Source organism: Abramis brama, assembly GCF_963993115.1.
Source record: "Abramis brama genome assembly, chromosome: 19".
Lineage (NCBI taxonomy): Eukaryota > Metazoa > Chordata > Actinopteri > Cypriniformes > Leuciscidae > Abramis > Abramis brama.
Window position 1 is genome coordinate 33,306,715 of NC_139981.1, and position 27,241 is coordinate 33,333,955.

At 38.3% G+C, this 27,241-nt stretch overlaps 1 protein-coding gene across 1 annotated transcript; it reads left to right on the forward strand.

Annotated features, from left to right (window-relative positions):
* Positions 1 to 33: 33 nt before the first annotated feature.
* bfsp1 (beaded filament structural protein 1) lies at positions 34 to 26,043 on the forward strand. The gene is made up of 8 exons (XM_084093579.1): positions 34 to 768; positions 3,019 to 3,079; positions 4,888 to 4,983; positions 12,346 to 12,432; positions 17,107 to 17,220; positions 19,199 to 19,419; positions 20,347 to 20,438; positions 23,711 to 26,043. Exons 1-8 carry the CDS (start codon positions 404 to 406, stop codon positions 24,679 to 24,681), a joined length of 2,007 nt encoding a protein of 668 aa, XP_083949705.1. The 5' UTR covers positions 34 to 403; the 3' UTR covers positions 24,682 to 26,043.
* The last annotated feature ends 1,198 nt before the right edge of the window (positions 26,044 to 27,241 follow it).

The window sequence follows — 27,241 nt, forward strand, 5'->3', positions numbered from 1 at the left end:
GGCTGTTATGCGTCATTGCCAGACTGTAGTTGAAAGTTTAGTTGTTTTGTGTGCCCTAAAACAGCAGGCCTTGCAGTTTTTCATTGTCAAACAGAGGGCTATTGAATCTTATCATTGTGATCATAGACTTAGCTGCTGTTCTGGAAACAAAAGCAGAGCTCAAAAGATCATTCAACACAGCAAAGCCCTCGACAATGATGGTGTTTTGCTGGCCTTGTGCACACAGGACTCCACTGGAAGAATCCATACGGCACACCATGTGAAACACTATTTTTTAGCTATTTGGCCCCGTGGCCCGAATGGGCAGAGTTTAGTCTAGCATGAGACAGCACAGGGTGAGCACCCTAGTTTTCACACACTAAAGGTGCTGAGGGGTAAAGCACTTAGTTGAAGATCGCAAACAATGTTGAAGACCAGCTACAAGCATGAGGTACGCAAGGAGAAGTACGAGCGCTCCGATGTGTACGAGGAGCCCAACAGCCCAGAGACGGAGTTGGGGTCTGTCCCGGGATGGCAGAACCTGCAGGAGCTGAACAGCCGCTTCGCGCGCTACATCAACCGTGCGCGCGTCCTGGAGCAACGCAACGCCGTGTTTCGCAAACAGCTGGAGACTCTGCAGCGCATAGAGGGGACGCCGGGGCTGGAGGAGGCCTTCAGCGAGCAGATCAGAGTCAACCGGCAACGCATCCGAGAACTGCGGTCCGACCGAGCCAAGCTGGAGAGAGAGCTGAAAGATGCAGAGCGCATGCTGGACGAGTACAACAGCAGGTTAGACAATCTGACAGATGATAAAGAGTGTGGAAGGTTGTGGTTGAAGACTTCTGATGACTGATAACCAAAGGGGAGGTGAGAATAATGTGACTATAATGGATTTAAGATAAGAAAATTTGGTTTCGTTCTTGGTGTGAACATGCCTTAACTCTCCCTTGTGTTGGTTTCAAATGCAATGTAGTCAATGAACAGATTTAAGATGCTCCCCCAACAGACATTCTCTCGACTATAAGAAAAGTTGCACCTACATCGCTACTAACTCTCATTAGAGTATTAGTATTAGTAGACTGGTAGGGTTAGGGTTAGAATAAGTTTGCATGTAGTTGCAGGTTCTTATAGTCAAGAGAATGTCTGGTGGGGGAGCATCTTAAATCTGTTCATTGACTACTACATTGACCACGTTCACACCAAGAACGATAACTATTAAAGATAACTTTATTAGCGTCCACACCAACGCACGATATCGTTCTGTTTATTGTAAGCGCACGCTGCAGTTTCTTCATCTGTCTCTTTAAATGCTCGGGCTCTTTAAAGCAGGATGGATTCTGATTGGCTGTCAATGTTTTTATCATTCATCAGCTGGACAAAAATCATTGTTAAAGTGATTCGGTTCCACTTTATTTCGTCCACTTTAGACATTCTACTAACTATTTTGCAAATACTATGTCAACTAACTCTCATTGGAGTATTAGTAGGCTGTAGTAGACTGTTAGGTTATGGTTAGGTGTTAGGGTTCGGGTTATGAGAATAAGTTGACTTATAGTCAGTATAATGTCTGTTGAGGAGCATCACAATAAAGTGTTAGCAGATATTAAGCAGACAATCTACTAATACTCTAATGAGAGTTAGTTGACATGTCGTTGCAAATCCTACTTATAGTTAGTAGAATGTCTAAAGTGGACTATCGAAATAAAGTGTTACCAGTGATTCCAGTGATATCGTTCCTCTGTGTCTTTAACTTTACAGTTGTAGATTTTTAGAAATATTTCTTTTTCGATATTGTTAACGTTTTTTTCCTTGGTTTGAATGGGCACTTTATCGTGGTTATTGACCAATGCAGATGATATCAAAATGTCCAAATATCGAGATACTGTTTAAGGGATATAAAAAATAAAAAACTATAGTCTAATTATGAAACTGAAAAAAATTAAATAAAATAATGACGCCAGAATACACTGTATGAGAAATGTGTTATCAAATGACTCATTCATGTGGTAACATCTAAATAAACTGATTTATTCAAGTCAGCAATATTATTTAACAATACCAAATCTTAAATTGATTGTGTTTTCAGACCTTTGACTAAACGGTATAATTCCACAACAGTACAACTCCACATTGCAGTGTATTCTGGTCAGGATCTGCTCAAACAAGACGTTTATAGGACTGTTGAGCGGCTGCTTTAGCCAAAGTAGATTATATAATATTAATAGAGAAGAGAAGAAAAGCTATTTAAACAAAAGCGCAGCAAAACACAGACATAAAGTTCTGATTTAAATAACAATGCAGAAAAACACAGATTTATTAAAAGACTTTAACTCGAACGTAAAGTTCTGATTTCCAGCTTGTTACTTGCTACTAAGTGTCTTAAAACTCTGAATATATTTCAAAGATTTGATTCTGCTAAACTTTGGAAAATCATAGGTCCCAGTTTACATCAAGTGTCTTTAACTACAATGTAGTAACATTTTAGTTGCACTTATTGTGTACACACATGTTTTTACATTGTATTTGCATTTAAAATACCTAAATGTAATTACATTACTGTTAACCCCTTAACCCACCTATAAACCAACAAACCTGTCCTAACCGTACCCGTATCCTCCTCAATAGTGTTTTGTAATACAACAGCAACACAATAAGTACATTGTACATCTTCTTTTTTTTTTAATGTAAGTACATCTTAGTTAGACACCTATAAAATGTGAAGTTAATATTGTAGTTAATTCTTCCTCAAAGGTGCTCAATGATTCAATAAGGAAACTTTGTTTCCTGATAGACCCATTAAAAACCTGAAGTTTATTAATGAACTTTTTCAGAGGTCAAGGGCGTAGTAAATGAGAATCAGTCATGTTTGCATGCTTTATAACACCCGAGAAACCTCTGAATTATTACCAAACGAAATTACATCAGAGTCCACAGATCAAAGCAGATCAATAACTGTTAGAAAGAGCCTTGAAATGAAAACCGTGAACATGCATGATTGTCGTGATGAACTGTACTTGAAATACTCTCTGTTGTCCACAGATACAGAAATGAATGTGAATACCAAGAGCAGCTGCGGCACACGCTGGAACAGCTCAATAAGGTACAAATATACTGTGACCTGCAGTTTCTCAGGCCATTATGAGGGATCATGTACATCCAGCCGGTAGTTCTCTCAAAATAACCCCCGACAGGATGATGAGGTCTTGATCAGAGACACACACACACATACACACACCTGAAGGGGGTTATTCTGAGAGAACCACCAGCTGGATGTGCATTATCCTGCTTATTACATGGGTACTTGCCACATAAGTAAATAATTAGACACGAAATATTGATCTGAGTTGAAATATTTTATAAGGTGTTTAAACACAAACGCAAAGAGAGAGCAGTTTCAGCGGCGAGATCAAACTAGACGGACATTTAAGAGATACGGTATACAGTCATAACACTTATTACACAGCATTTCACCACATCTAATAATGATGGAGATAAGAGATATTGATTTCAGATTAAACTGTTTTAAAATCGTACCTGTTTGTATCTTATAATCCAACAGTGAACAAAACAATAGTCACAAAATGGCCGCCGCTGCGTTTGAATGAAAAAAGAGAGAGCGAGTCCACGATACTGGATGGCATAATTAAATAACTGTACACAAAATATTGATTCGACTGAGTTTTAATACTTTATTAGCTCACCAAATACAAAATTTCCACAAAGAGAAAACGTTCCTAAGGCGTATAGCGGTTGTTATTATCTGGGAATAATTTACCGCTGGATGACGCTATTGACCAGTCAGAATCAAGTATTCCACAGAGCCGTGTAATGAAAAGCAATAATCCACGAGAGATCATGCATCTCAGAGATATAACCACAGGCGCGGAGGGTTCGAAGGCTCAAGGTGAAGTACCTCAAACCACCTTAGCAGCAGTAAAATCTATGAAACACACACTCAAGTGACTTATAATTTTTTTATAAATGCAATGCTGTAAGCTACTCAACACGCTCTTCATCAAGCCTAAGGCCAGAAACATATACGAGTTCTTGCAAATGCAAAGGCTTTTAGTTGTCTAAACTCGAAGTTGTGCATTGTTACAGCTTGTTTTGAACACTCCGCATTCTCAGAAGTAACACATGGGGTGCTATAGCAGACATTACTTTAAAAAGAAAATTCAGCTCAACTTCTATAATGGAAGTTAATTAAAGTTAGTTAAACTGGAAGTTACCCAAATATTAAACAGGACCTATTATTGATTTTTGCATGTTCATCTGTGTTTAGTGTGTAATGTTGCTGTTTGATCATGAAAAAGCTCCAGTTCTTCTCTATATCAGTGTCAGTGTTTCTGAACTCCTGAAACGCCTCCATTGTAGTCTTGAGTTCCTTCCGGGAACGAACACGCCACAATATTCCTCATTATAATAATTCATACGCAGAATAAAGGGGCGGGGCCTGGTTGAGTTAGTTAGTAGTGTGTTAAACTGGTGGTTATGGTAAGGGGCGGGACATTTCCCAAACACACTCGAAGCGCTCGACCAATCACAACACACTGCTCCAGCCGACCAATCAGAGCACAGTGTGCTTTTCAGAAGGAGGGCTTCATAGAGACAGGAAGTAAACAGAGCGTTACTGACAGACTGGGAAGAGAGGAGCCGCAACAATGGAGAATATGAGGAGAATAATCAACATTCAAGCAGGAAAACCTGCTCTAGTAGAGCCTGAAAACAACATCAAGACTTTGTAAAAGAGCACAATATGGCCTAAAATTAACACATTATTGAAAATCAGGGAGAGAAATGTCTTGTGTTGAGACAAGTGTTTCTGAGTAACTCCACCACCATTGTTCCCTGAACAATGTTTTCCAGAGAAAGTCTCAATTATGAGTCCATTTGCTCTTGTGTTTGCAGGAAGCCGACACAGTGCTATTGAGGAACCTTGAGTATCAAACCCAGCTGCAGTTTCTGCAAGACGACGTCAACGCTACCAGAGAGAGGCACAAAAAGGTAGGAGGAAAATATAACCTCTATTTCCAATTCTGGCTTTTCAAGGAGCTTCTGGAAAGTTCTTCTGTGAAAGTTGAAAGTTGTTGAAAGGAGTGTGTGTGCTGAGCTTACATTTGTTCACTCAGAGAGCAGAATTTGGCATCTTTTAAATGTAATGTCAGCAGTGTTTTTCCGAGCCGTCGAGTGACAGTCCATTGTGTGGCTGTGCTTTATCTTTAATCAGTACCTTATGTTGTACATCACATTCAGCGTCTGAACACCAGAATATTCCCATCAACATGTGCATTAATACAGAAACTATGACAGGAGCAGCCGGAAGCACAGAAGCACACGAACATACACATATGACACCGCAGCCAGAATGCTGCTTTTAGTGATTGTCCATATCCAGTGTGATACAGTAAAGACATTTTTACTGTACTTTTTAATTAGGCTTTTTAATTAGACAAGCTGTTGGACTGACACCCTGTCATTGTAAAATTGATGAATTTGGTTTGTTGTTTGTAGTTATTTTTCCGAAAGTTGTGAACTAACACCTACAATTGGAAAATCGCGTAAACTTTTGCTAATAAAGCAGCGTTTCCATCTCATGTGTTCAAGAGAACAAAATCATCACTTCCTGGGAAATCGGCACAAAATATCAGGAATAAAACTGTAAGTTTCTGCAATCGGACTCTTTTTCCCTCCATCGTAAACGAGTGTGTCTCAGAGCGTCAGACGAAACACAGTAAACGCTGTCATGTTCTCTGGCGTTCGGATGCTGGTGTTCGGGAACAATCTCGTGTGTGAGACGCTTCTGGAGGGAATTAAACCAAATCATTCTGATCACACACACAGAAACACCAAACCAACATTAGAGATGCTGTGACGCCATTGGTCCGCTGGTTACTCCAGTTATCCAATCACAGCTGATGCTGAGGCAAAGTCACACGAGGTTTGAGGGATTCATTCAATAAATGTATTTCCATCGTAGTTTATGCGCATGTCTTTTCATCGGATAAAAAAATATCCACCTCAATTGAGCGCATACATTTTACAAATTTAAGTGCCTGTACGTTTTTTTTTAATGCACATTTTTAGAATTTGTGCACATCTTGTGTTTTTTATGCAATTTCCCAATATTCACATAAAGATAGGTGGATATGGAAACATAGCTAGAGTTGTCCATATCCAGTGTGTTATAATGATGTAAGGTAAGTGTCAGCAAGATGCCAAAAGACTCATTTGACAACTGAGAGTAGATGCCAGTGTGGAAAGTGAGGATGGAAAACCAGAAGCTGTTCTCCTGCTCGTCTGTCAAGAGGCGAATGAGAGAACGTAAGCGACTGATGCTTTTTGCACAGTCATGCGTATACTGTGTCTAAAGCCACTGACTCGGTTAATCATTCACTGTTTACTACACATGAATAGCATATGAGGAAAAAGTGGGTAAAATGTGCAAATGTAACAGTATTGCGTCACATGTGCGTCACATCCCCAATGACAACTATTTCTGTGAGTTGAACTATTTCAAATTTAGATGCATTGCAAAATATTACATTTTAATCCAAATCTCAGTTGGACCAGGTTTGTACACATTGATTGCGCATCTCTTTCATGCTTAATTTTTTCCCAAACGTTTTTATATAATTCACATTCAAATTCTCACCAAATCGCCACCTCGTAAAATAGTTCTCCAATGAGATCGGGTTCGTTTTCTGTTGCTCAGACTACAAAATGACAGATTTATAGTTCTGAAGTGTAATATACTGCTTGTTGGAACGAAGTATTCAGACACTTTCTAGTTTTCAAAATATGACATCCATAGTTTGTCTGAACTTCATATTCGTTTACTCTGCTAGTACACCTGGGTGATCTTGACTTCATATATTATAATTTTTATTGTTATTATACATTTATTTATAGGTGCCTTATATGACACTCAAGGGCACGTTACAAACATAACAAAACAATCAACATTAAAGCTACAATATGTAAGATTTTTGTAATAAAATATCCAAAAATCACTTGCACAGTGTGATATATTTCCTGCAGTTGTGTACTTACAATATCCCAAAATTTCCAAAGATTTTTAATTTCAGAGAAATTCCAATTTTAAATAATGGCTCGTCCCTGTCGCCCTGTCCCACTTGTCCTAAAATAGCGTCAATGACGTAATATCCGCGTTATCCCTGGTTTCCGCTCGTACTGCCATAGTAACCATGGCGACAGACATCTAGCGGCACGCTCACGCTGTTGTTGTTTCGTTCAAAGATTATGGATCATCGCAAGCAGACTTTGGGACGAAAAGGAGAACTAAAACGAGGATCAATATCAGCGTGCCGTTTTCGAGATGCCGAGAGCTAGCGTCCGCGGCTAACTTCGACTCGACAGAGCTTGACATAAAGCTAATCAATGTTATATAGCGCAACATGATGAAATGTTAGAATATGATTAGTATGTTATTCTAATGTTGATCTAGCTTACTGCTAGTCTCATACAGACAAACTAACACATAGAATATCATTATAACTTTAACACACTCAAATGCAGTTTAGTGTGATAGTGTAGAGCAAGTGAAACAGCGCTGCGTTACCTCACATGTTTCATTCGTCTAATAAACTGACCTGTGTGAGTATTAATTCAGCACTAGCGGGTAAGTTAGTTCAGTAGAATGAAATGTCCTCATTCCTTTATATCCGCGGGACTCTCGTGTGGTGCTGAGATCTGTCTCTCATTAGCACCTGCGCCCTGCTTCACACCACAGTCATGTTAAACACATCAATGCATTCACTCATCCATAAACATTATTAGATCCATCAGCATGACGGCAAGTTCCATAATTCCGCTTACGCATCAATATACTTCTTTGTTAATGTAAGAGGTTAGCGACCCCTAGCGGCGAAAAAAAATTACATATTGTAGCTTTAAACAACAAATGATCAGAGAATGTCTAATAGGAAGAGAATTGGCACTCTCTGCTTACTTCCGGTTTCTGGACTGACTGCAGTAACACGTCTCTGTCCATGCGGGGGCGCTCGCAGGCGAGTGCAGAATGAATGGAGGTCTATGGCGAAATACCCCTCAAAATCCACTTTTCTCAGGATATAATTTTTTGTCTAGTAATTTGAATGTTGTATTCGAAAGGAGAAGCAAAGAAATTACACATTGCTGGGTGTTAGATTTTTTAGAGTCACTTATTTGCTTTAAAAAGTCTTTTAAAATGTCAATGACGTCATACACATAGTACGACCAGACATACAGCTTTACGGCAATCCTTCAGTCACTTTGGTGCTTTCGCGCTCTGCACTTTCTTTTCTCTCGAGGCATCAACAACACAGCTGACACAGGCAAACACACGTGCTAGAAGAGCTTTTGTTTTGTTTGTTTCTGGTCCCGCTTCGGACGCCACGATGCCATCAAGCGGTATCTCTGGTCGTAATCAGTCCTTCACTGACCAATCAGCGTTCATTAGCAGAATGCTAGCGTGTTATAGGCAACAACAACTCAACCTGTAAGAAATCGAAAGGACATAAGTACTCGTTCATTCAACTTTCGACCTATAACCCATGTTGAACTTGCAAAACCTACAATAAAATCTGAGATTTCTCAACGGCAATCGGGTGAAAGAGACACATTAGATAGACATTTAGCCGTATAGCCCCATAGACTCCCATTCAGTCTGCACTCGCCCGCGATCACCTCCAGTGGAATTCTATTGGAACTGCAACCAAGATCTATACAATGGGGCTAATAGGGAGTGCCAAGGCTCTCCGTAGACGGGCTCTGAAATGATCCTCATTGCAGACTGGACAGACTGGATACAAATACAGGCCATGTCCACACTAATACGTTTTCGTTTGAAAACGTATATTTTTCTCTCCGTTTTGGCCTTCTGTCCACACTGAGACTGCATTTTTATTAATGAAAACAAAGCTTTTTTTTTTATGTTGTAGTTTGGACTGTGAAACTGGTGGTATTTAAAAACGATGACGTAAATTTAGTCATGTGACGCATATTGTACCAATAGATATTCATGTTTATACCGGTATTGTGCCTGTTATGTGCTATTCACTTTCACACTGTTGCTAAAAATATTCTACATTGCACACTCTTCTCATCACAGTCCTGCAAAGATGACAGAGTTTGCTCACATTTGCTGTCCTGCGGCAATACATGAGAGCAGTTTTAGCGTTTTAGACCAAACATGTGGTGACTGCGTGCGACCTGGACCGCATCAGTGAATGGTGAGATATTTTACTAAATAAAATTATCCTGTCAGAAGAATTGCGCGATAACTTCATTATTTATTTTTCCATCTGAATCATATCAGTGAGCTTTTGTGGGGTTTTACACATGCGCAGTAAAGGTGAATTTAGCGTTTTCAGGCGTTTTTCAAAAGTTTCTCATCCACACTGAAACGTCCGAAAACGCCTGAAAACGCTAGTGTGAACGGAGAGCGTTTATAAACGAAAACGCCATTTTCAAATGTATCCGGATTAATGTAGACGTAGCCACAATCACATAAAAGCCTGTCTGAAAAATTAGTGTTACGACGAGATGTAAAAACAAAGGCCAGTTTCACAGACAGGGTTTAGACTAAACCAGGATTAGGCCTTAGTTCAATTAGGACATTTAAGTAGCTTTTTTTAAACGTGCCCTTATGTTGTGTTCGGGTCATTTTCCCGTACCTGAAAGTGTGTGTGTGTGTGTGTGTGTGCGTGCGTGCGTGCGTGCGTGTGTGTGTGTGTGTGTGTGTGTGTGTGTGTGTTTTTTCTACATTGTAACATTTGTGATGTTCCTGGTCAAAAATTACCAGCCAACAAAAAATTGCTTATAAATCTCTCATTATGCTACATCATCACCAAATATTAGATTCGATCTGTTTGTCAACTTGTTTTCTTTCAGTTAGGACCGGTTTTATATTTCTGTTTGGAATTGATCAATTGCAGGCCTTATTTATCTGAGCTTATGTAGGCTACCTCAGTTTATGAGTGAAAAAAAGTCTTATTTGTGGATAATTTTGTCAAGGCCTGAAATCTATCAGTCTCAAAAATAAATACAAAACTTGTCCTAATTTAAAGTAAACAAGTTGACAAAAAGATTCAATCCAATATTTGGTGATAAAATAGCGTAAAGAGTGATTTGTACTAAAACAATACAAATTTAATGGTTAAACATTAAAGCACACTAGTGTGATAAACAGTGCCATTTTTTTCATATTTTATGTAAAAAGGTACGTAAGCTTGGATAAATGAGGCCTACGATTTATCAGTCCTAAGTGAAAGAAAACAAAGGCAAACAGATCGAATCCAATATTTGGTGAGGGTGTAGAGAGAGGAACAAGAGATTTATAATCAAGTGTATACAAGTGTTATAGGGTTTTCAACATGGCGGAAGGGTTAAGAAAAAAACATTACTGGTGTGCATCTTGAGACAAAACAATGGCACACTGACGATACTAAAACAGCTCAAACATGCAGTTTTAGTTTGGGACTATTGTGAGCCTCGTCTGTGAAACTGGGGGAAAGACTTTCATATTTCGCACATCCTGTGGATGCAAGGTCCATAAATATGGATCTGCGTGACTAAAGGCTCGGGAGCCCATTGAAGTTTGAGGAAGAACAAGAGTGAGTGCAGACGAGGATGGTAATGTAGGAGAAGGGGTGTAGATGAGAAGAAGGTCAGAGAAGGGCAAGATTATTCTTCCTTGTAGGTAAGGCGCAGGATCATTAGTAGAAATATATTCAGTTAAATAACTTGTGCAGCTGATTTTTGGACTAACTGAAGTATGTAGAGAAGCTTTGAAGGAAGGCCGTGGAAAAGAGAGTTACAATAATCAATACGTGATTAACTAAACATCACATTGACACTAGTTGGTTTAAAGTTATTACAAACGTGCCTCATGTTTTTCAGTTACAATTAAAGAGTTTCCTATAATTACAAAATGTACCCCCCCTCCCCCATATTAATCCTTTCCACCAAAATGAATTATTAAATTATACATAGAAATATTCTTATAAATAATAATAATACAAAATAAAGAAATAAAATGTTTAACATAAATAAAGACATTTACAAATAAGCATATCCATTTAAAAAGCTCTTAAACTCTATTATATTTGGGGTCTGTACATATAATATTATGATGACTATATAAAATCAAACATAACACAGGTTAAGAGTCTTTCTAAACCTTTAAGTGATATTCATCAACTTAAGGGGGAGAGTCTTCGTCTTCGTTTCCAAATTCCCCCAAAAACTGACTAATCCTTTCATTAAAGTCCCCATGACTAGCCTAGAAATCTAGACGCACCCTAGCGGCAGCAAATTTTATTTTGCAGCCAGTGTCGTCTAGCAACTCTCCGTTGGCTTGCGAGCTGGAAAAACCAAACTCTAGTCAGGCCAATCACGTAACATAAAACAAATACATAAAACCCTGCTACTTGAAAACAAAGAAGAGCTTCTGCTGCTGGCGAACAGCGGTCTTTCCAATCGGCTTTGGCCGTGACTCTGGAGGACTTGGAGTTAAGCTTTTCTTTGAGAAAAGAACAAAGAACAGCACTGAAGTCATTCTTAAAAAAGGAAGATGTGTTCGGAGTTTTGCCGACCGGATACGGCAAAAGTTCGTGGGAAAACGCTCTGGTTGGTTGTAGCGCTGTCCTATTGCGTGCAGAGGGAATCTGAAAGACAAGCGTTTATCCCGGCCCTCGGATTGAGCCCTGCCAATGGTGTGTGTGTGTTTTTTTTTGCAGTATTGCAGTATTTATTCGACATAATTTATACGTGCACATTATTATTGTGTCAAATTGATGTTCCTGGTAATCTTGAATCAGAAAAAATCCCTTGAAGCATCTTGAATCAGATGCAGCATCTCTTCTCTTCTCTGATGATGTGGGCGGGGCAACCTGTCACTCACATGAGATCAGCCAATAGCAAACCACAACCATCCAATCATCCAATCAATTCCCGACAGACACAATCAAGCCCCGCCCACATTTGTTCTTGTTCCAGAAGAGTTTCACTCGGATATATGACACAATAGGGAAGAAAAACTTCCTCAACTTCCTATTCAATCCGACTTTAAACATGTAGTTTTAAGTGAGTGATCTAGCGTAGTGGTTTTGAGAGCTTGTCATTGGAACCACTAAAGAATAATTTCTTTGCATATGCCACTTGCTTTGATAATTTGTTATACAATCAAATCTAATTTATAGAGGGATCTATATAATCATCTATTTTCTTTTTATTGTTCAAGGGAAACATAATTTGCATCCTCTAACGCCTGTTTCTCTGTAATGAAATTGAACTTTCACCAGTCCCACTCCTGATGTCCCCCTCCACTGATCCCTGTCCCGTGTGTGTGTTTGTCCTCCTCCACAGAACCTCGCTGAGATCCAGACGTATCTGAATGTCCTGCACCAGATCAACCAGACGATCCCCCTGATGTCGAGCTCGTCTGTCTCAGAGGTGGGTGAGCTTGTGTCTCTCAGCGCCTCAGGCCCATTCTGACTCTCGGGGGTCACAGGGAATAAGAGCTGTGTGTCTCTGAGTGGTCAGGATCCCTGAGCGATGACACCCTTTATCTTCCTTTATCACCATTCCTTCAGACATCTGAAGCGCACGATTACTGCTGAGGAAAGTCTCATTTTAGAACCCATGTTTTGCTTTTTGTCTTATTTGTTTTTTACTTAAAGGGTTAGTATAATGCCCCTTTCACAAGACGTAAAATAAGTCTCTGATGTCCCCAGAGTGTGTATGTGAACTTTTAGCTTAAAATACCCCACCGATCTTTTTTTTAACGCATGTTAAAGTTGTCACTTTTTGAGGGTGAGCAAAACACGCCGTTTTTGTGTGTGTCCCTTTAAAGGCAAATGAGCTGCTGCTCCTGGAAAAGAGGGCGGAGCTTCAACAGCTTGTATGTGTGTGTGTGTGTTGGCAGCTCCGATTACCTCACACACACACACACACACACACATACAAGCTGTTGAAGCTCCGCCCTCTTTTCCGGGAGCAGCAGTCCATTTGCATTTAAAGGGACAGACACTGAACATTTCAAAAACTTTTAGCTTTTTATGTTCAAACCGGAGTCAGAAAATGATGGAGAGACTCAAGAAGAAGTGACAACATGTAGAAGCAACAGGACATTTCTGAATGATTAGTTGATGAAGTTATATAGCTTATGTGTAGTTATCTTCTAGTCATTGATTAGCATATTCTGTCATGATAATCTATAAATTGTGTTCCGGGGGCGGGGTTTATGTAAATTTTAGGGTTAGTTATGTCACTAACCCGTGAATAAGCTCATTGTAGTCCTTACCAGTCGTTTGTTGTAGTCCTTAAAAACTGATTTCTGGAAAAGAAAATATCTCCCTTTGAGCAACATTTTGAGCAAAAAGCAGAGCCGGCCGTCGCCATCTTGGCCGCGTGTCACGTAGATATCATATATAAACGCTAGATGTCTTATGGCGCAGTCACTTCCGGCATCACCGTTCGGCCATCTTGTCACAGTGAAGCTGTGCATTAGGTGAGTGATCAGCACGCACACAAATCCTCTTATCTCGCTGAAATCTTGACGGATTTACAAGCGGTTTGGTTTCTTACAAACGTTATTAACGTGGCTATAATTCCGAATGCTTGAACATGTATATTATAGTTATTCATATGTATGCAGTGTATGTATGCAGTGTCATAACTACATCTCTGACGTTTATAACAAACCAAACCGTTTGAAAATCGGTAGAAAATTGAGCAAGTTATGGTTATTTAAAAGTACATGCACCATTAAACGAGTGAGCGAGCACACTGTGGTAAGATGGCCGCCACGTGCGGACGTCGACCTCCATTGGCCAGCAGCGCGCACAAGACATCTAGCGTTTATATATGATATCTATGGTGTGTCACTCCTGGATAACCGGAAATGTGCAGCGAGGCGGATTAGCTGAGGTGACGTGACGCTAACAGACAGCAGACAAACAGTATAAAAGTATTAACTCGTGTTGCATTCAAAGTCTTCTGAAGCCATACAATTTCTTCGTGTGAAGAACAGAGTGGATATTAATGTTTTAATCACTGAAATTATCCCGCCGCTCCATAAATGCATGCAGTCATGTCTCATTCAAAAGATACATCTTTAGCATGACTGTTTTAGCATTTAGTCATGAGACACACGAGAGAAAATGCAAGTTCACAGTCAAAGCTGACCTTAACGGTTCTTCGGGCGGCAGTCTTTGAATGTGCGCATGATCTACGGCGGATGGAGATGGTGATCGCGTTTGGCTCTTTTCTTCACACAAATCAATGGTTTGGCCTCGGAACACGTGGAATTTGTGTACTTTTTAAATAAATTGGATTGTAGTCGTATCTGCCTGTTATATCCGGTGTTTTATATCATATAATAACAAATGAGTAGGTTTAGGGATGGGGTTGGGTTATGTTCAAACGTGGAAATTAAATAGCACTTTAAATAGTGTAAATATAAAAAAATAAAAAATGTAAATAAAAATATGCTGGCTGATTAAATTGAGATTCACACTCCACCATGTCATAATGGCAAAATTATAACCCAATTTATAATTTCATCATGATATCATTCCCATGCCCAACGCGTCTGTGTATCATGCCAAAAGTTTCTCATTGTAAGCACTGTGCGTTAAAAAGACCAAGAGTCCGTATGCGACGAGAATGTGCTGTTTCATTCAGTAACATGCTTTTTAATGTTGATGATCACATTAATTTACATATGCATCTGCTACATATGCTATTGCTTGTTTCTGCTTCTTCTTCTCCTGTGTTTTGATCAGGAGATTCTGCACTCTTTCAGTAGATGTGTAATAGCGCCCCCTACAGTATATCAGAGAAAACACAGAAAGCCATCAATGGCGGGGAAAGAGTTAATAATTAGTTGTATTTGTTGTATAGTCTCTATTAGTGGTCAAGTCACTCTCAGATTGTTTCAAAGCAGCTTTGCATCGATACACAGGAAAATAACAGAGTTAATGTTGCAGAATTCGTCAATTATTATAAAACAAATTCAATTTCAGCTGTAAAGCAGAAGACAATAGTGTCGTTATTCAACTCAAGTCAGAGCAATTTTGAATCAATTCAGTTCAATAAGTGTTGAAGTTTCAAAGTTAATCAATTATGAAACAAATTTATTTTCTTGATTTACATAATTTTAGTTCAGATTTTGTTCTTATCCGATAGTGTCAGTGCAGATGAATCGATAATATTCCTGAATAGTAATTGTCTATAAATTGTCTGCTGATATAGAATATTAGGGGCCAATAGAATAATTAGTGAGTTATATGAGCAGTGTATCGCTCATCATACACTTTAATTTCAGCAGTTGAGATGTAAACATTTGCACTGAATTTAAATTAACTTTTTTATTTACTTACAATTTACAAAAAGAAAAGAAAAAACACAAACTGGTAGATTTCTGAATCACCCCAAGGAGGAAAAATTAATCAGAAAGATTATTTTTAGCTTCTTGTGATTTTTGGGGGGTCCAGTGATAATAGGTTACACTTTATTTCGATTGACATTCTCCTAACTATAAGTAACTCACTCTCATTAGAGTCGACTGTTAGTAGACTGATAGATGAATAAGTTGAATAAATGTTTGTAGAATAAGTTGACATGTACTTGCAAAGTTACTTCTAGTCAGTAGAATGTCTAAAGTGGCGCATCAACATAAAGTGTTACAGAAGAACAGAAAAAAAAGAACAAAAAAAACAGAAAAAAAACACTGCTAATCTAGAGTCAAATCAAGTCATTGACTTTCTGAGCCAAATGTGAGTGGTGCATGTCTTTGCAAAGCTCAATGGCACAACGCTGAAGTGGGTTGCTATCCTGATATATGTAGTTGCTAAGGTGTTCCGTGTGTGTGTGTGTGTGTGCGTGCGTGCGTGCGTGCGTGCGTGTGTGTGTGTGATTGTTTATAGTCTGACAGGTCAAAGTTTGATTGCTTAGAGAAGAAATAGCACAAAAAACATTTTGAGTTATCATGTCTGTTGCAGGTAAGTTATGAGATAAAGTTCAGCCTATTACTTAGCTTTTGCTGTTTGTTCAAATTACTGGCACTTAGTAATGGCAATAATAATGTCAATGCTTGCCATAGCAAACATAAAAAATAAGCATTTAAGCACTGAGCTAATATATTGTTCATCATGGTAATGGGTGCTTGTGTCCAAATGTCATTGATATTTCCTTGCTTTTTAAATGACAGGCACAACCACGAAAACTAATAGCGTTATAAGGACGAGTAAATCTGGATTCTGCAGGTTTATTGCTTATGATTTTTTAAAAATATAAATAGGAGTTATAAAAAGTGGACGTTTACACGACAACTATCTACATCTATGTTCCTTCGCATTTTTCGTTCACAGACGAGACAACGTTGTCAAATCGATCCCCTTTCACAGGGATCTGTGAAAACGACTAAAAGCGCCGTATTCTGCTGTCAGGCCAGTAGATGGCGCTGTCACTTTGTAAAGAAACAAACACGTAATACATATGATGCGCATGATGTCACAGTTTTCACAAATTCACGTTTTTGTGGTTTACACGGAGATGATAACGGTATCGTCTTAAAAAACTTGCTCTTTGAAACCCGTTTTCGAAGATTTGCGTTTTCAGGTCACCAAAATGCCATTGTCGTGTAAATTCACAAGCGTTTGTTTTTAGTTGAAAACAGTGCCGTGTAAACAAACCCTAAGTTGTCAGTTTAGACAGTTTTAAGAGCTGTTTGATTCGTTTTATTTAAATGGTGGTACAGCAATTAATTAAATATGTTCAGGGGAAAAAAAGATAGCATTCCTTTAAAATGAACTACATTTGTAAATAAATAAACTGTTTAAAATGTCATATTACTTGTCAGTTTGAAACCTTATTGATTTACCTTTTTCTTTTTAATTGAATCCTCGTGTGGTAACTCTAGCGTTCTTCTCCTAATAAAGAGTCTTGTGCGTGTTTGACCTTCAGCGTCTCAGCAGCTCTTTTAGAAACGTCAGTGTCGGGATTTGAAAGGTGTACAGTGACACGAGTCGAAGTGAAACATGCTTGAGCTCTCTGTGATCAGATCACAGGCACACTTTGATGATGAGTACAGTAAGAAGTGTGTGAGCTGCTGTTTTCCTGCAGGATCAGGAGCGTGTGATGGCTCAGAGACGGATACCGGGTCTGAGGACTCAGATGGAGGAGTACAAGAGCGCCATCTGTCAGCTGAAGGCCGAGAAGCAGCGGCTGCACACTGAGGTACCAGAGAGTCTCTCCATCAGAGACACAGCAGAACCAGAACACCTGGAAACACGAATAAATTGGCCAAAAAAATTAATAAATAAAATAAAATTAAGGCAATCAGTTGCCTTAAAATTTTAAGTTAAGAAATTTTAAGTTTAAGTAAGCAGTGCTGGCAGATTTTTATTTTGTACTCATACATTTGATTATACTTATTAATGTACTTAACTTAAAATTTTCATGTCACCTCAATGTCAACATTTTTATTAGTATAAACTAGTTATAACAAGCTAATTCAATTAATGCTAACTTGCTAATTTGCTAACATATAGCATGGTATTGCACTTGCTGTAAGAGTGCAGCAATATAAAGCTTTAAACAAACTTGCTCTCAAACCAAGCTCATGCACCACTTGTCACCATGATGATAACTCTCCTAAAACCAACATTAACAGAAATTATTCTAAATTAGCATAACAAAACATTTATCACTACTAAATATCTCACTTAACATTAATCTAGCACAAAAAAATACATTATATTACACTTCATTTTAGCATTTATTCTCCCATTCGAGTGCCATGGGCAAAGCATGCTGGGAAACTGAAATCCCAGCCCAGTTTCAGTAAAACTTAAGTTTGTTTAAATTAAAATAAATAATTTCATAAAACTCATGAAACAGTTCAGTTTACTTAAAATATATCAGTTCTGTTAACTTGAAAGAAAAAGAAAGTGCTAAATACTCATAAAAGTTCATTTGACTGAACTAATTAAGTTTAATTCAAGTTTGTCCTACTCAAATCAATTAATTATTTTGAGCGTTAGGGTTTACAATAGATACAGTAGCCAAAAATGATCAAAATAATGATGGACAGGATTTTAAACCCTTGAATTAATTTTCTACACAAACATGTATGGGAGACTCTTTGAAGGGTTAGTTCACCCACAAATTAATAAATCAATCAATGAATTAACTGTGATCAATTACTCACCCTCACGTCATTTCAAACCTGTAAGACTTTAGTTAATCTTCAGAACACAAATGAAGATATTTTTAATGAAATCGAATGAATCTCCATTAACAGCTCCGCAACTACCAATTTGACGCTTAAAAAATGTCTTAGCTAGATCATAAAACTAACCCGTATGAATTGAGTGTTTTAGTTAAAATATTCTGAAAAGACTTGATCGCTTTATTTGATGAACAGATTTTATCACCTGTCGATTTTGTTTCTGTTATCAATGCTATTGGCCACTGTTACTGTTAGCAAGATTCTTAAATGTATATATATTGTTATGCTTAGTAGTTTTTTTTTTTAATAAATAAGTAATTTATTCAGCAAAGACGCATTAAATTGATTAAAAGTTACAGTAAAGACATGTATAATGTTACAATATATTCTATTAAAAATAAATGCTGTTCTTCTTTCCATTCATCAAATAATCCTGAAAAACAAAAGTATCACCGTTTCCATAAAAATCTGAAAGCAGCACAACTATTTTTAACATTGATAATTAAAAATAAATGTTCATGAGCATCAAATCATCATATTAGAGTGATTTCTGAAGGATCATGTGACACTGAAGACTGGAGTAATGATGCTGAAAATTCAGCTTTGATCACAGGAATAAATTACACTTTACTATATATTCACATAGAAAACAGTTACTTAACATAGTAATAATATTTCACAATATTGTTGTTTTAGTCGTATGCATTTATTTGATGAAAAATACTGTAAAAACAATAATATTCTTTCAAAAACATAAAAAAAAAATCTTGCCAAACCCAATCTTTTGAACAGTAGTTTAGTTTGTATATACATACAGTAGGCTATATTCATTAGTCTTTATCAAGTCTACATCCCTATAGAGGTAAACTTTATCCGTCTTCTGCTGTGTTTGTCAGAGCAGAAGTCCAGTATAATCGGACTATAATGTTTTTCTGTTAATGAAAATGTTTTAAAGTTAAGTTTTTCTATAATCTGTTTTTCTAGACCTCTGCGTTGGAACAAACCATCAGGACGAAACAAGAGAGCTACGATGACGAGATCCAGCGTTACAACGATCAGATCGAGACTCTCAGGAAGGACATCGACGAGGCCGAGAGATCTCTGGAGAAATACACCAGCAAGTGTTGGCAGCTGGCCATGTACCAGAGCTCTCTGGAGAACGAGCTCGAGCGCTACAAGAGAATCATCGAGAACGAGGACAACCGGTGAGAACGTGCTCCGTCTTACACTCCTCACACCACATCCTGAGGCGACACCTGTACATCTGTCGTCTATGTGAGATGCTGTCACGTTATTTTATTATGACAATTACACTCTAAAAAAAAGCGAATGGGTTCTTTTTAACTCAGCGGTTGGGTTAAATGTTTGTAGTTTTATTTAACTCAACTTTTGTTTAAACATTACTGTATTGTTTGCTTAAAATAAAAATTAGCATTTATTAATAGGTTTAATAAATGAACTTTCATTAATAAGTTTAATATTTAATAATTAAACAATAAACATTTATTTAATTGCTTATTAATAAATGTTTTGATTATTATTGTTATTATGTGTCTTATTTTTAATTTCTAACCTATTTTTGGTTCATTTTAAGCCAGTAATTTTTAAAGAGTTAAACAGTTACATTTTAAATAGTTGGGTTAAAAAAAAAAAGTCCAGCACTTTGGGCAAACATTTAACCCAACCGCTGGGTCAAAACAACCAAATCGCTGAGTTTGAACATTTTTAACCCAACTTGGGTTGTTTTAAATGCAGCATTTTTTAGAGTGTAAGCACCAGTTTTTTTCATTACTGAACAGGCCAAAAAAGTCATCATTGTTGCATTTGTTGTACAAAAGAATGCAGAATTAATAATTTCAAGCTAAAAATAATGTCATTTTTCTTTGGATCAGGGCAGGCTAGCTTCCACACAGTGGCAGTATAACTACATCATCTTTTTACCCAATAATTGGGCAATTTCTTCATCTGTAATTAAAGCCTTTACAGATATTTTAGCATAAATGTATTCCAGCGTCATTCATTAACACTTTAATTTAATTTTACTTTAATTTGTAATATCTGACAATGCTTTCTCTTGGAGTCTTCCTCAAGTCTTTAATACGTCTGCTTAATTTTCTTTCTCCTTCTCACAGATTGAACTCGGCGATAATTGGGACACCTATTACTCTGCTCACAAACAAATATGAAAACCCCCACAATCCTGGCGTGAGCAGGCAGGGTAAAGGTGAGAGTCTGGGGGGTGTGTGTGTGTGTGTGTGTGGTGGGGGGGTTATGTAACATGACTGCATCATTGTGATAGTCTTTGTGAACAGGCAACAAATCAAGAGCTAGCAGCTGCTGGCCTGAAGGAAGGGTTACGCCCACTCAGCTGTCAATCAAACCCACTCGGTCTCGCTCAGGCGCTCTCAAGCTCGTTGAATCTAGAAGCATAATAAAATTGCCTGTAAGATTCTTTGCATTGGCCCTGTTAACAATGATAAATGACAATGACCTTATGTCTGGGCACAAGTAACTGCTGTTTGTTAAGAGCCACAACACGTTTCTTAAGAAGAAAGGAAATGGTTTAGGTTACACTCTGCCCATGTGTTTGAACGTGTGATGTGTTTGTTTTGGGGTGAATCTTACTATGCAGTACTTTACGTCTTTTTATATTGTATAAAATAGTACCATTTTGATATTTAAAATATCACAATTTTATTTATTTTCATATTTAAAATTGTGATATTTTAAATGGAACTTCAACTAAAATAGTGAAATTACTTCACCCCTATTTACACTCTTATTTTTATTTTTTGTAAAATTGTAGTGACTATATATATATATATATATATATATATATATATATATATATATATAACTTTACAAATAATACAAATAAGAGTGTAAATGGAGGTGAAATAATTTCACTATTTTTGTTTGAGTATATGTTACCATGTGCCAATTGTAAAATTCTAAAATAGAATGTTCAAGCCATATTTAAATATAGTCCATATGTTTCTAAAATGTTTTCTTCCTCTAATTAAATTTTTCAAACATAAGACATTTTCATGTAAATATTGACAGTAATCAATTATAGGTTTGCCCTCTGTCCTCAAAATTACTTTCCATCCAGTAAGTTCCCTTAAGCTAGTAAGCTAGTCTAGTGTATCCAGACCTTCACCTGGTTCATGAGGTTTGGCCTCGAGCCGCTGGGATTGGCCAAGGACCGCCCACTGTGAAGTGACCAATCACAGTTTAGTTTTGTTCAGCGTCATGTTTAGGGGTGGGTAGATGTCTGTGCAGGAACACACAGGCGTTCTGTAACAGACTCAGGGTACTGTAGTGTTTACCTGCATATGCCGCAGATATTCCCTTCTCAGCGAGGAACTTCACCCGATCTTCCATTATAGATGTGAGATGACACAAATAATAAATCACTTGGAAATCCAAAGGGTCGGCCATGATATTAACAGGTTATAATGGGACTAAAGGCACATCTTAAGAAAAATTTGCTATTCACCACTCCCATAGTGTATGATTGCAGAAAAAAAGATATGTTTTTGTTGAACATTGATGGAGCAACAGATTTGTGTGAGAATAAATCATAAAAGTGGTTTATTTTGGTTAAAAATATTATAAATGTACTGTATAAGGTGGCAAGATGGGCCTTTAAGCCCACAGACACACGGGGTAAAACCATCAATGGGTCAAAAGACCCAGCTTGATATATGATATGTCCTATCTGAATCTGACCATGCCATGTCAACAAATGGAAAACTCAGCTGGCTGTTTATTATCATGTTAATTATTGTGCCTCAGCAGGGGAGTCTTTTATCCCAACTACCTTTTACATGTTCTTCTGTTATTAAACATAAATTGCTTTAATTACTTTGAACAAAACTGAAAGTCATTAACAAGACCTTTGTCTCACAATATATTTAATAATTTTAGTGATTCTCATTTGCTGCTTAAATCTACAACATTTAAAAAAAATCAATTGGCGAATCGGTGATTGCGTCAAGGATCAGTCAAATTTCCACGTGCATCATCAAAAACGGTTGTTAAGAAAAGTGCTGAGCTGTTTTTTTTTTTTTTGCCATCTAGTGATTTAGAAGAGAATAAAGTACCCCTTTTACTCCGTTGTGCCCTGCTTTTCTGTATCCAGTAGGTAAATGTGTGAACGCATCTCTTTTAAAGAGTGCCTCCAACAAAACGCTTGAATGTCTTTTGAAGTTTTTAAGTCGTGCACTTCACAAACTTATTTTAATTCAGCATTTAGTTGGTCTTCTGAAGCATTCATTGCTGCAGTCCTGGAACTTGTAAACGTGTCTTTTTGTTTCCTGGTGGACCGTTAAATATCGTTGCACACTAGGGGCCTCATTTATAAAATGTTGCATAGAAACCATCGTACATTTGATCTTACGATCATTTCTCAAATGTGTGCACGTGTGATTCAGAGAACGGACATACTGTACGCACAAAAGAACGTGCATACGCCTCTCTTCCAGATGTGAAATTTATAAATCGCAAATGATCTTGAAATTGTGCGCAACTGAATGGTTTCAATCTCTGACTTGTAAATGCAGCCTAATGAATGTCATTAACATATAAAAGAGCGAAGTCAACATCCAAATCCTTTACTTGAGAACAGCGAGCAGCAAGAATTTAGGTTTTAGATTATATTAGAAGCTTAGATTTTCAAATACCTGCAGGACTCTTATTCTGACATGGTGCTAAGCACTTTTCCACATCAAAGACCGTTTTCATAAATGCCGTGGATTTTGGCGAACGCACACTCTAAGATTAAATCTGCGTTCACTCGTTTTATAAATGAAGCCCTAGGTTTCCAGACAACCTGTAAAAGTCAGACAATCAGATTTAGAGTTTAGTTTGCAGTTTAAGCCCTAAGTATACTTCAATACTGACGTTTCATCGTCTGCACTATTTACAGTTATCTCTTAATCCCCTCACACAAGCGCTCATCAATGTGGGTGTCTATTGTCATTATGTCTCCAGTTGTTTGTTGTTGTTCTGTCTCATTTGTGTCTTTTTCGATTGAGAAATAATGGGCCAGTGCAGTGTTGCCACCTTCTGGACAAACTATTTAGTGGAGAAAAAAAACATCAAGGTACATGTGTGAGCTGAGCATAGAGTATGAGCGGTTAGAAAAATCTGCAGTTAAATGTGTTCTAGCTTGCTAAGTGGGATTCTCTTCGAAAGGATGTTCAAACATTAGAGTATAAAAACCTGAAAGAAAAAAACCTGGCAGTAGAAGAAGTCAGTTTACATTGATGGTTGCTATAGTGCCCCCATGAGGCAGTGTTGAGAATGCAATGCATACATTTCCAGTGCAAAAATATGAACAATCGTTTGAGAGTGTTTCACGCCTCAGCTTGGCCAGAGCATATTTCCAAAAGACTGATATGCACCTTTAGTGAAATACTTTAGTTCACAAAGTATTTGCATAACAAGACTGACCCTCAGATTGCACCAAAATCTGTTATCTGCTTTTTTCAGATCTCACCCAAGACATCACCAAAGTAAAGCCTCGTCAGAAGAACTTGGCTAAGAAAGTGTTTAAAATGAAAGAGATCAGTTCCAAACAAGCTAGTGGACTTGAGGATAAGGCAGCAGAAGAATTTGTGGAGGAAGAGACAGAACAAGTGATGGAGGAGCAGGGGGCGAGAAGAGAGGAACAGGCTCCTGGAGAAGATGTGCCTGATGGCGCACGGATCAGCAAGGCCTTCGACACGCTCTGCAACATCTTTCGTGATCGCATGAGGCGGGGAAGGAGACCGGAGCCCATCGCGGACTTCTTCACCAAGGGACGCTACGTACTAGTGACTGGCGACTCGAGCTACCAGGACCCCTGCTTCTGTTCAACCACCCCTTCTGCCAGTCACATCTTTGTTACATTCAGAGGTGACATGATGCCTTACGATCCTTACTGGACACGTACACCTTCCCCTACCCCAAGCCCCCTACCAGGACCAACACCCCTAAACCCAAAGGGGAAAGAACCAAAACCGAGCCCCAGTCCACCACCAGACCCTCATGGCAAGAAAAGCCCCAGCCCTCCTCCTCCAGGCCCTCAAGTCCCCAGCCCTCCTCCACCAGACCCTCAAGTCCCCAGCCCTCCTCCACCAGGCCCTCAAGTCCCCAGCCCTCCTCCACCAGGCCCTCAAGGCCCCAGCCCTCCTCCACCAGGCCCTCAAGGCCCCAGCCCTCCTCCTCCAGGCCCGAAGCAGCCCTCACCCCATCGTGGAGGCAAGAGCAAGATCCCGGATGATCCCAGCATCTTCCCACCCATGCCATCACACAGCTCCATCCCCCCAGACTCCATGAGTTATGAGAAGCTCGAGGTCATTGAGTCAGTGGAGAAGCTCTCACCTGACAAAAAAGTGAAGGGCTATGAAGAGACAACCACAGTGGTGGAGACCATGATTGAGAAGACCAGTAGAAAGAAACATGCCGATAAATCTTCTTGAGCCACAGAAACATTCTGCACGTTCGATCCATTCTTGCCTCTGACCCGCTCCGGTTTTGCCGTTGACGAGATTCCTAGTGCTGCTGTTAACTTCCTGAACCATTGCCTTTGGCCTTTACTGTCTGAAAACTTGGGAAGCTAAAACTGAATTGCCCCATCTCCCCCCTCACACAAAAAGGTGACTTAAAGGTGTAGTTCACTTCAGAATTAAAATGTCCTGATGACTTACTCATCCCCACGTCATCCAAGATGTTCATGTCTTTCTTTCTTCAGTCAAAAATAAATTAAGATTTTTAAGGAACATATTCCAGGATTTTTCTCTATGACTTCAATGGGGTCCAACAGGTTGAGGGTCCAAATTGCAGTTTTTTTAGTGGAGCTTCAAAGTCTTTACACGATCTCAGCCGATGAATAAGAGTCTTATCTAAACAAACATTGTCATTTTATTTAAAAAAAAAGAAATACTTTTTAACCACAAATGCTCGTCTTGCCTTAGCTCTGCGAAGTGCCATGCATTACATAATCATGCTGAAAGGTCACGCGTGACGTAGGCGGACGTACCGACCTAGTGTTTTCAAGTCAAACTTGCACAGACAAAGTCAAGAGCCCTTTGAAGCTGCACTGAAACTGCAATTTGGACCTTCAAACCGTTGGACCCCATTGAGGTCACTATATGGAGAAAAATCCTGGGATGTTTTCCTCAAAAACCTTAATTTCTTTTCGACTGAAGAAAGAAAGACATTAATATCTTGGATGACGTGGGGGTGAGTAAATTATCAGGAAATTTTAATTCTAAAGTGAACTAATCCTTTAAGAAACATTACATGGAGAAGCTTACTTGCCATTTTCAGTAGGATTCACAGGCTCTATTCCAAAACCTTGTGAGCTGCCTTCTTATGCACCAACTGGTATTGACTTGAATGCTCTACCTGCTGCATTAATCTGTGCACAGGGGAATCTGTGCTCAAAAATGATTTCAAAAGAGTTTGGTGTTAACATGTTGCTAAACTAACAACACAATGACAACAAATTTATAATCATAAAAAGAGATGGCTTACAAATCATAGGTTAGTCAATTTCAGTTTTATATTTTATATTCTGCATTTCCTTTTGCTTCATTCACCATCTTGGATGGATATTTTTTACTCTGGGATTGCCTTCTCTGCAAAAGACACTTTAGAATCCTGGTATCATAAGAGGCAGTGAGGAAAATGAGTCTCTTTTGCCCTTACCCTGAAGCCAAACTACAGCAAATATTTAGAGATTTATTTGCTATTATTTTGTTCAATTTAAGATGCCAGCATTGCCCACCACAGTCTTGATGTGTATTAACTGCACCAAAAATAAACACTGAAACCAAAAATCTCAACTTGTGTGGTCTGTTAGTTGTCTGTAGAGCCTTACATGGCACTGTCACCACCTGTTGTAGAAACCATTGGATTTTAAAGTGCAGTTTTAAACAAATTAAAAAAAAAAATTATTATTTTTTTTAAATGAAGTTCACTCACACAAGATTACTTTGTCATATGAGTGTTCTAGGGAAAGCTGTTTTATTCTACATAAGGCTTCTATTCACTCTCTGCAACTCAGTTTAACCCCCTACTTTAGTCTATGGAATAAATCAATCATGGGTGACTGTGAAAACAGTATTTTTCCGCTGCTATGGACAACTTTGTATGATGCTGAATCTACAATAGGTTTCTGGATAAATTCCAAGACCACCATATTAATGATAAAGATGAATAAGAGCTGACAAAAATGACAGTGCAGCTTTACACATATAAAAATGTTGGTTACACTTTATTTTGATGGTCCACTTTAAAAACTCTACAAACTATAAGTAACTTTGCAACTACATGTCAACTAACCTCTAATTAGAGTATTAGTAGACTGTTAAGGTTCGGTTTAGTAGAATAAGTTGACATGTAGTTGCAAAGTTGCTTATAGTCAGTGGAATGTCTGTTTGGAGCATCAAAATAAAGTTTTAGCAGATATTTAGCAGACAGACTACTAATATCTAATGACTGCTAGTTTACATGTAGTTGCAATGTTACTTATAGTTAGTAGAATGTCTAAAGTGGACCATCGAAATAAAGTGTTACCATCCAGCTTTTAATGTTGTTTATGTGTCTATGTGTTGTTTTTAATATGCTTCAAGACAAACTTTGTGTAAATTCATAAGTCGACACCATTGCTGAGTATTTCCTCCTTAAAACTGCAGTGAACCAAAGACAGTCTCAAAAACACGCTTTGAAATCGCTGGTGTTTCTGACGTCACAAACTACCTTGTAACCAATCAGATCAACGTGTGATCGTCAACCAGTGGATCTCTGAGCTGAGTGAGTGAGTGGAGGCGGGGCTCATTTGCATATTCATAGAACCGTGCATACTAAATGAGGCAAGGGTGCCGAGTTACATTCAAGATATTTTAAGGCATGAAGAAACCTTAACAGGGTTCAGTTAGTTCTGCAGTCTATCTCTTTCACTCCTCTGTGTGAGGTTGCTTCTCTGCATGAGCCAGCTGCAAAATGAAACTCATCCATTTTTCATTAAACTGACCT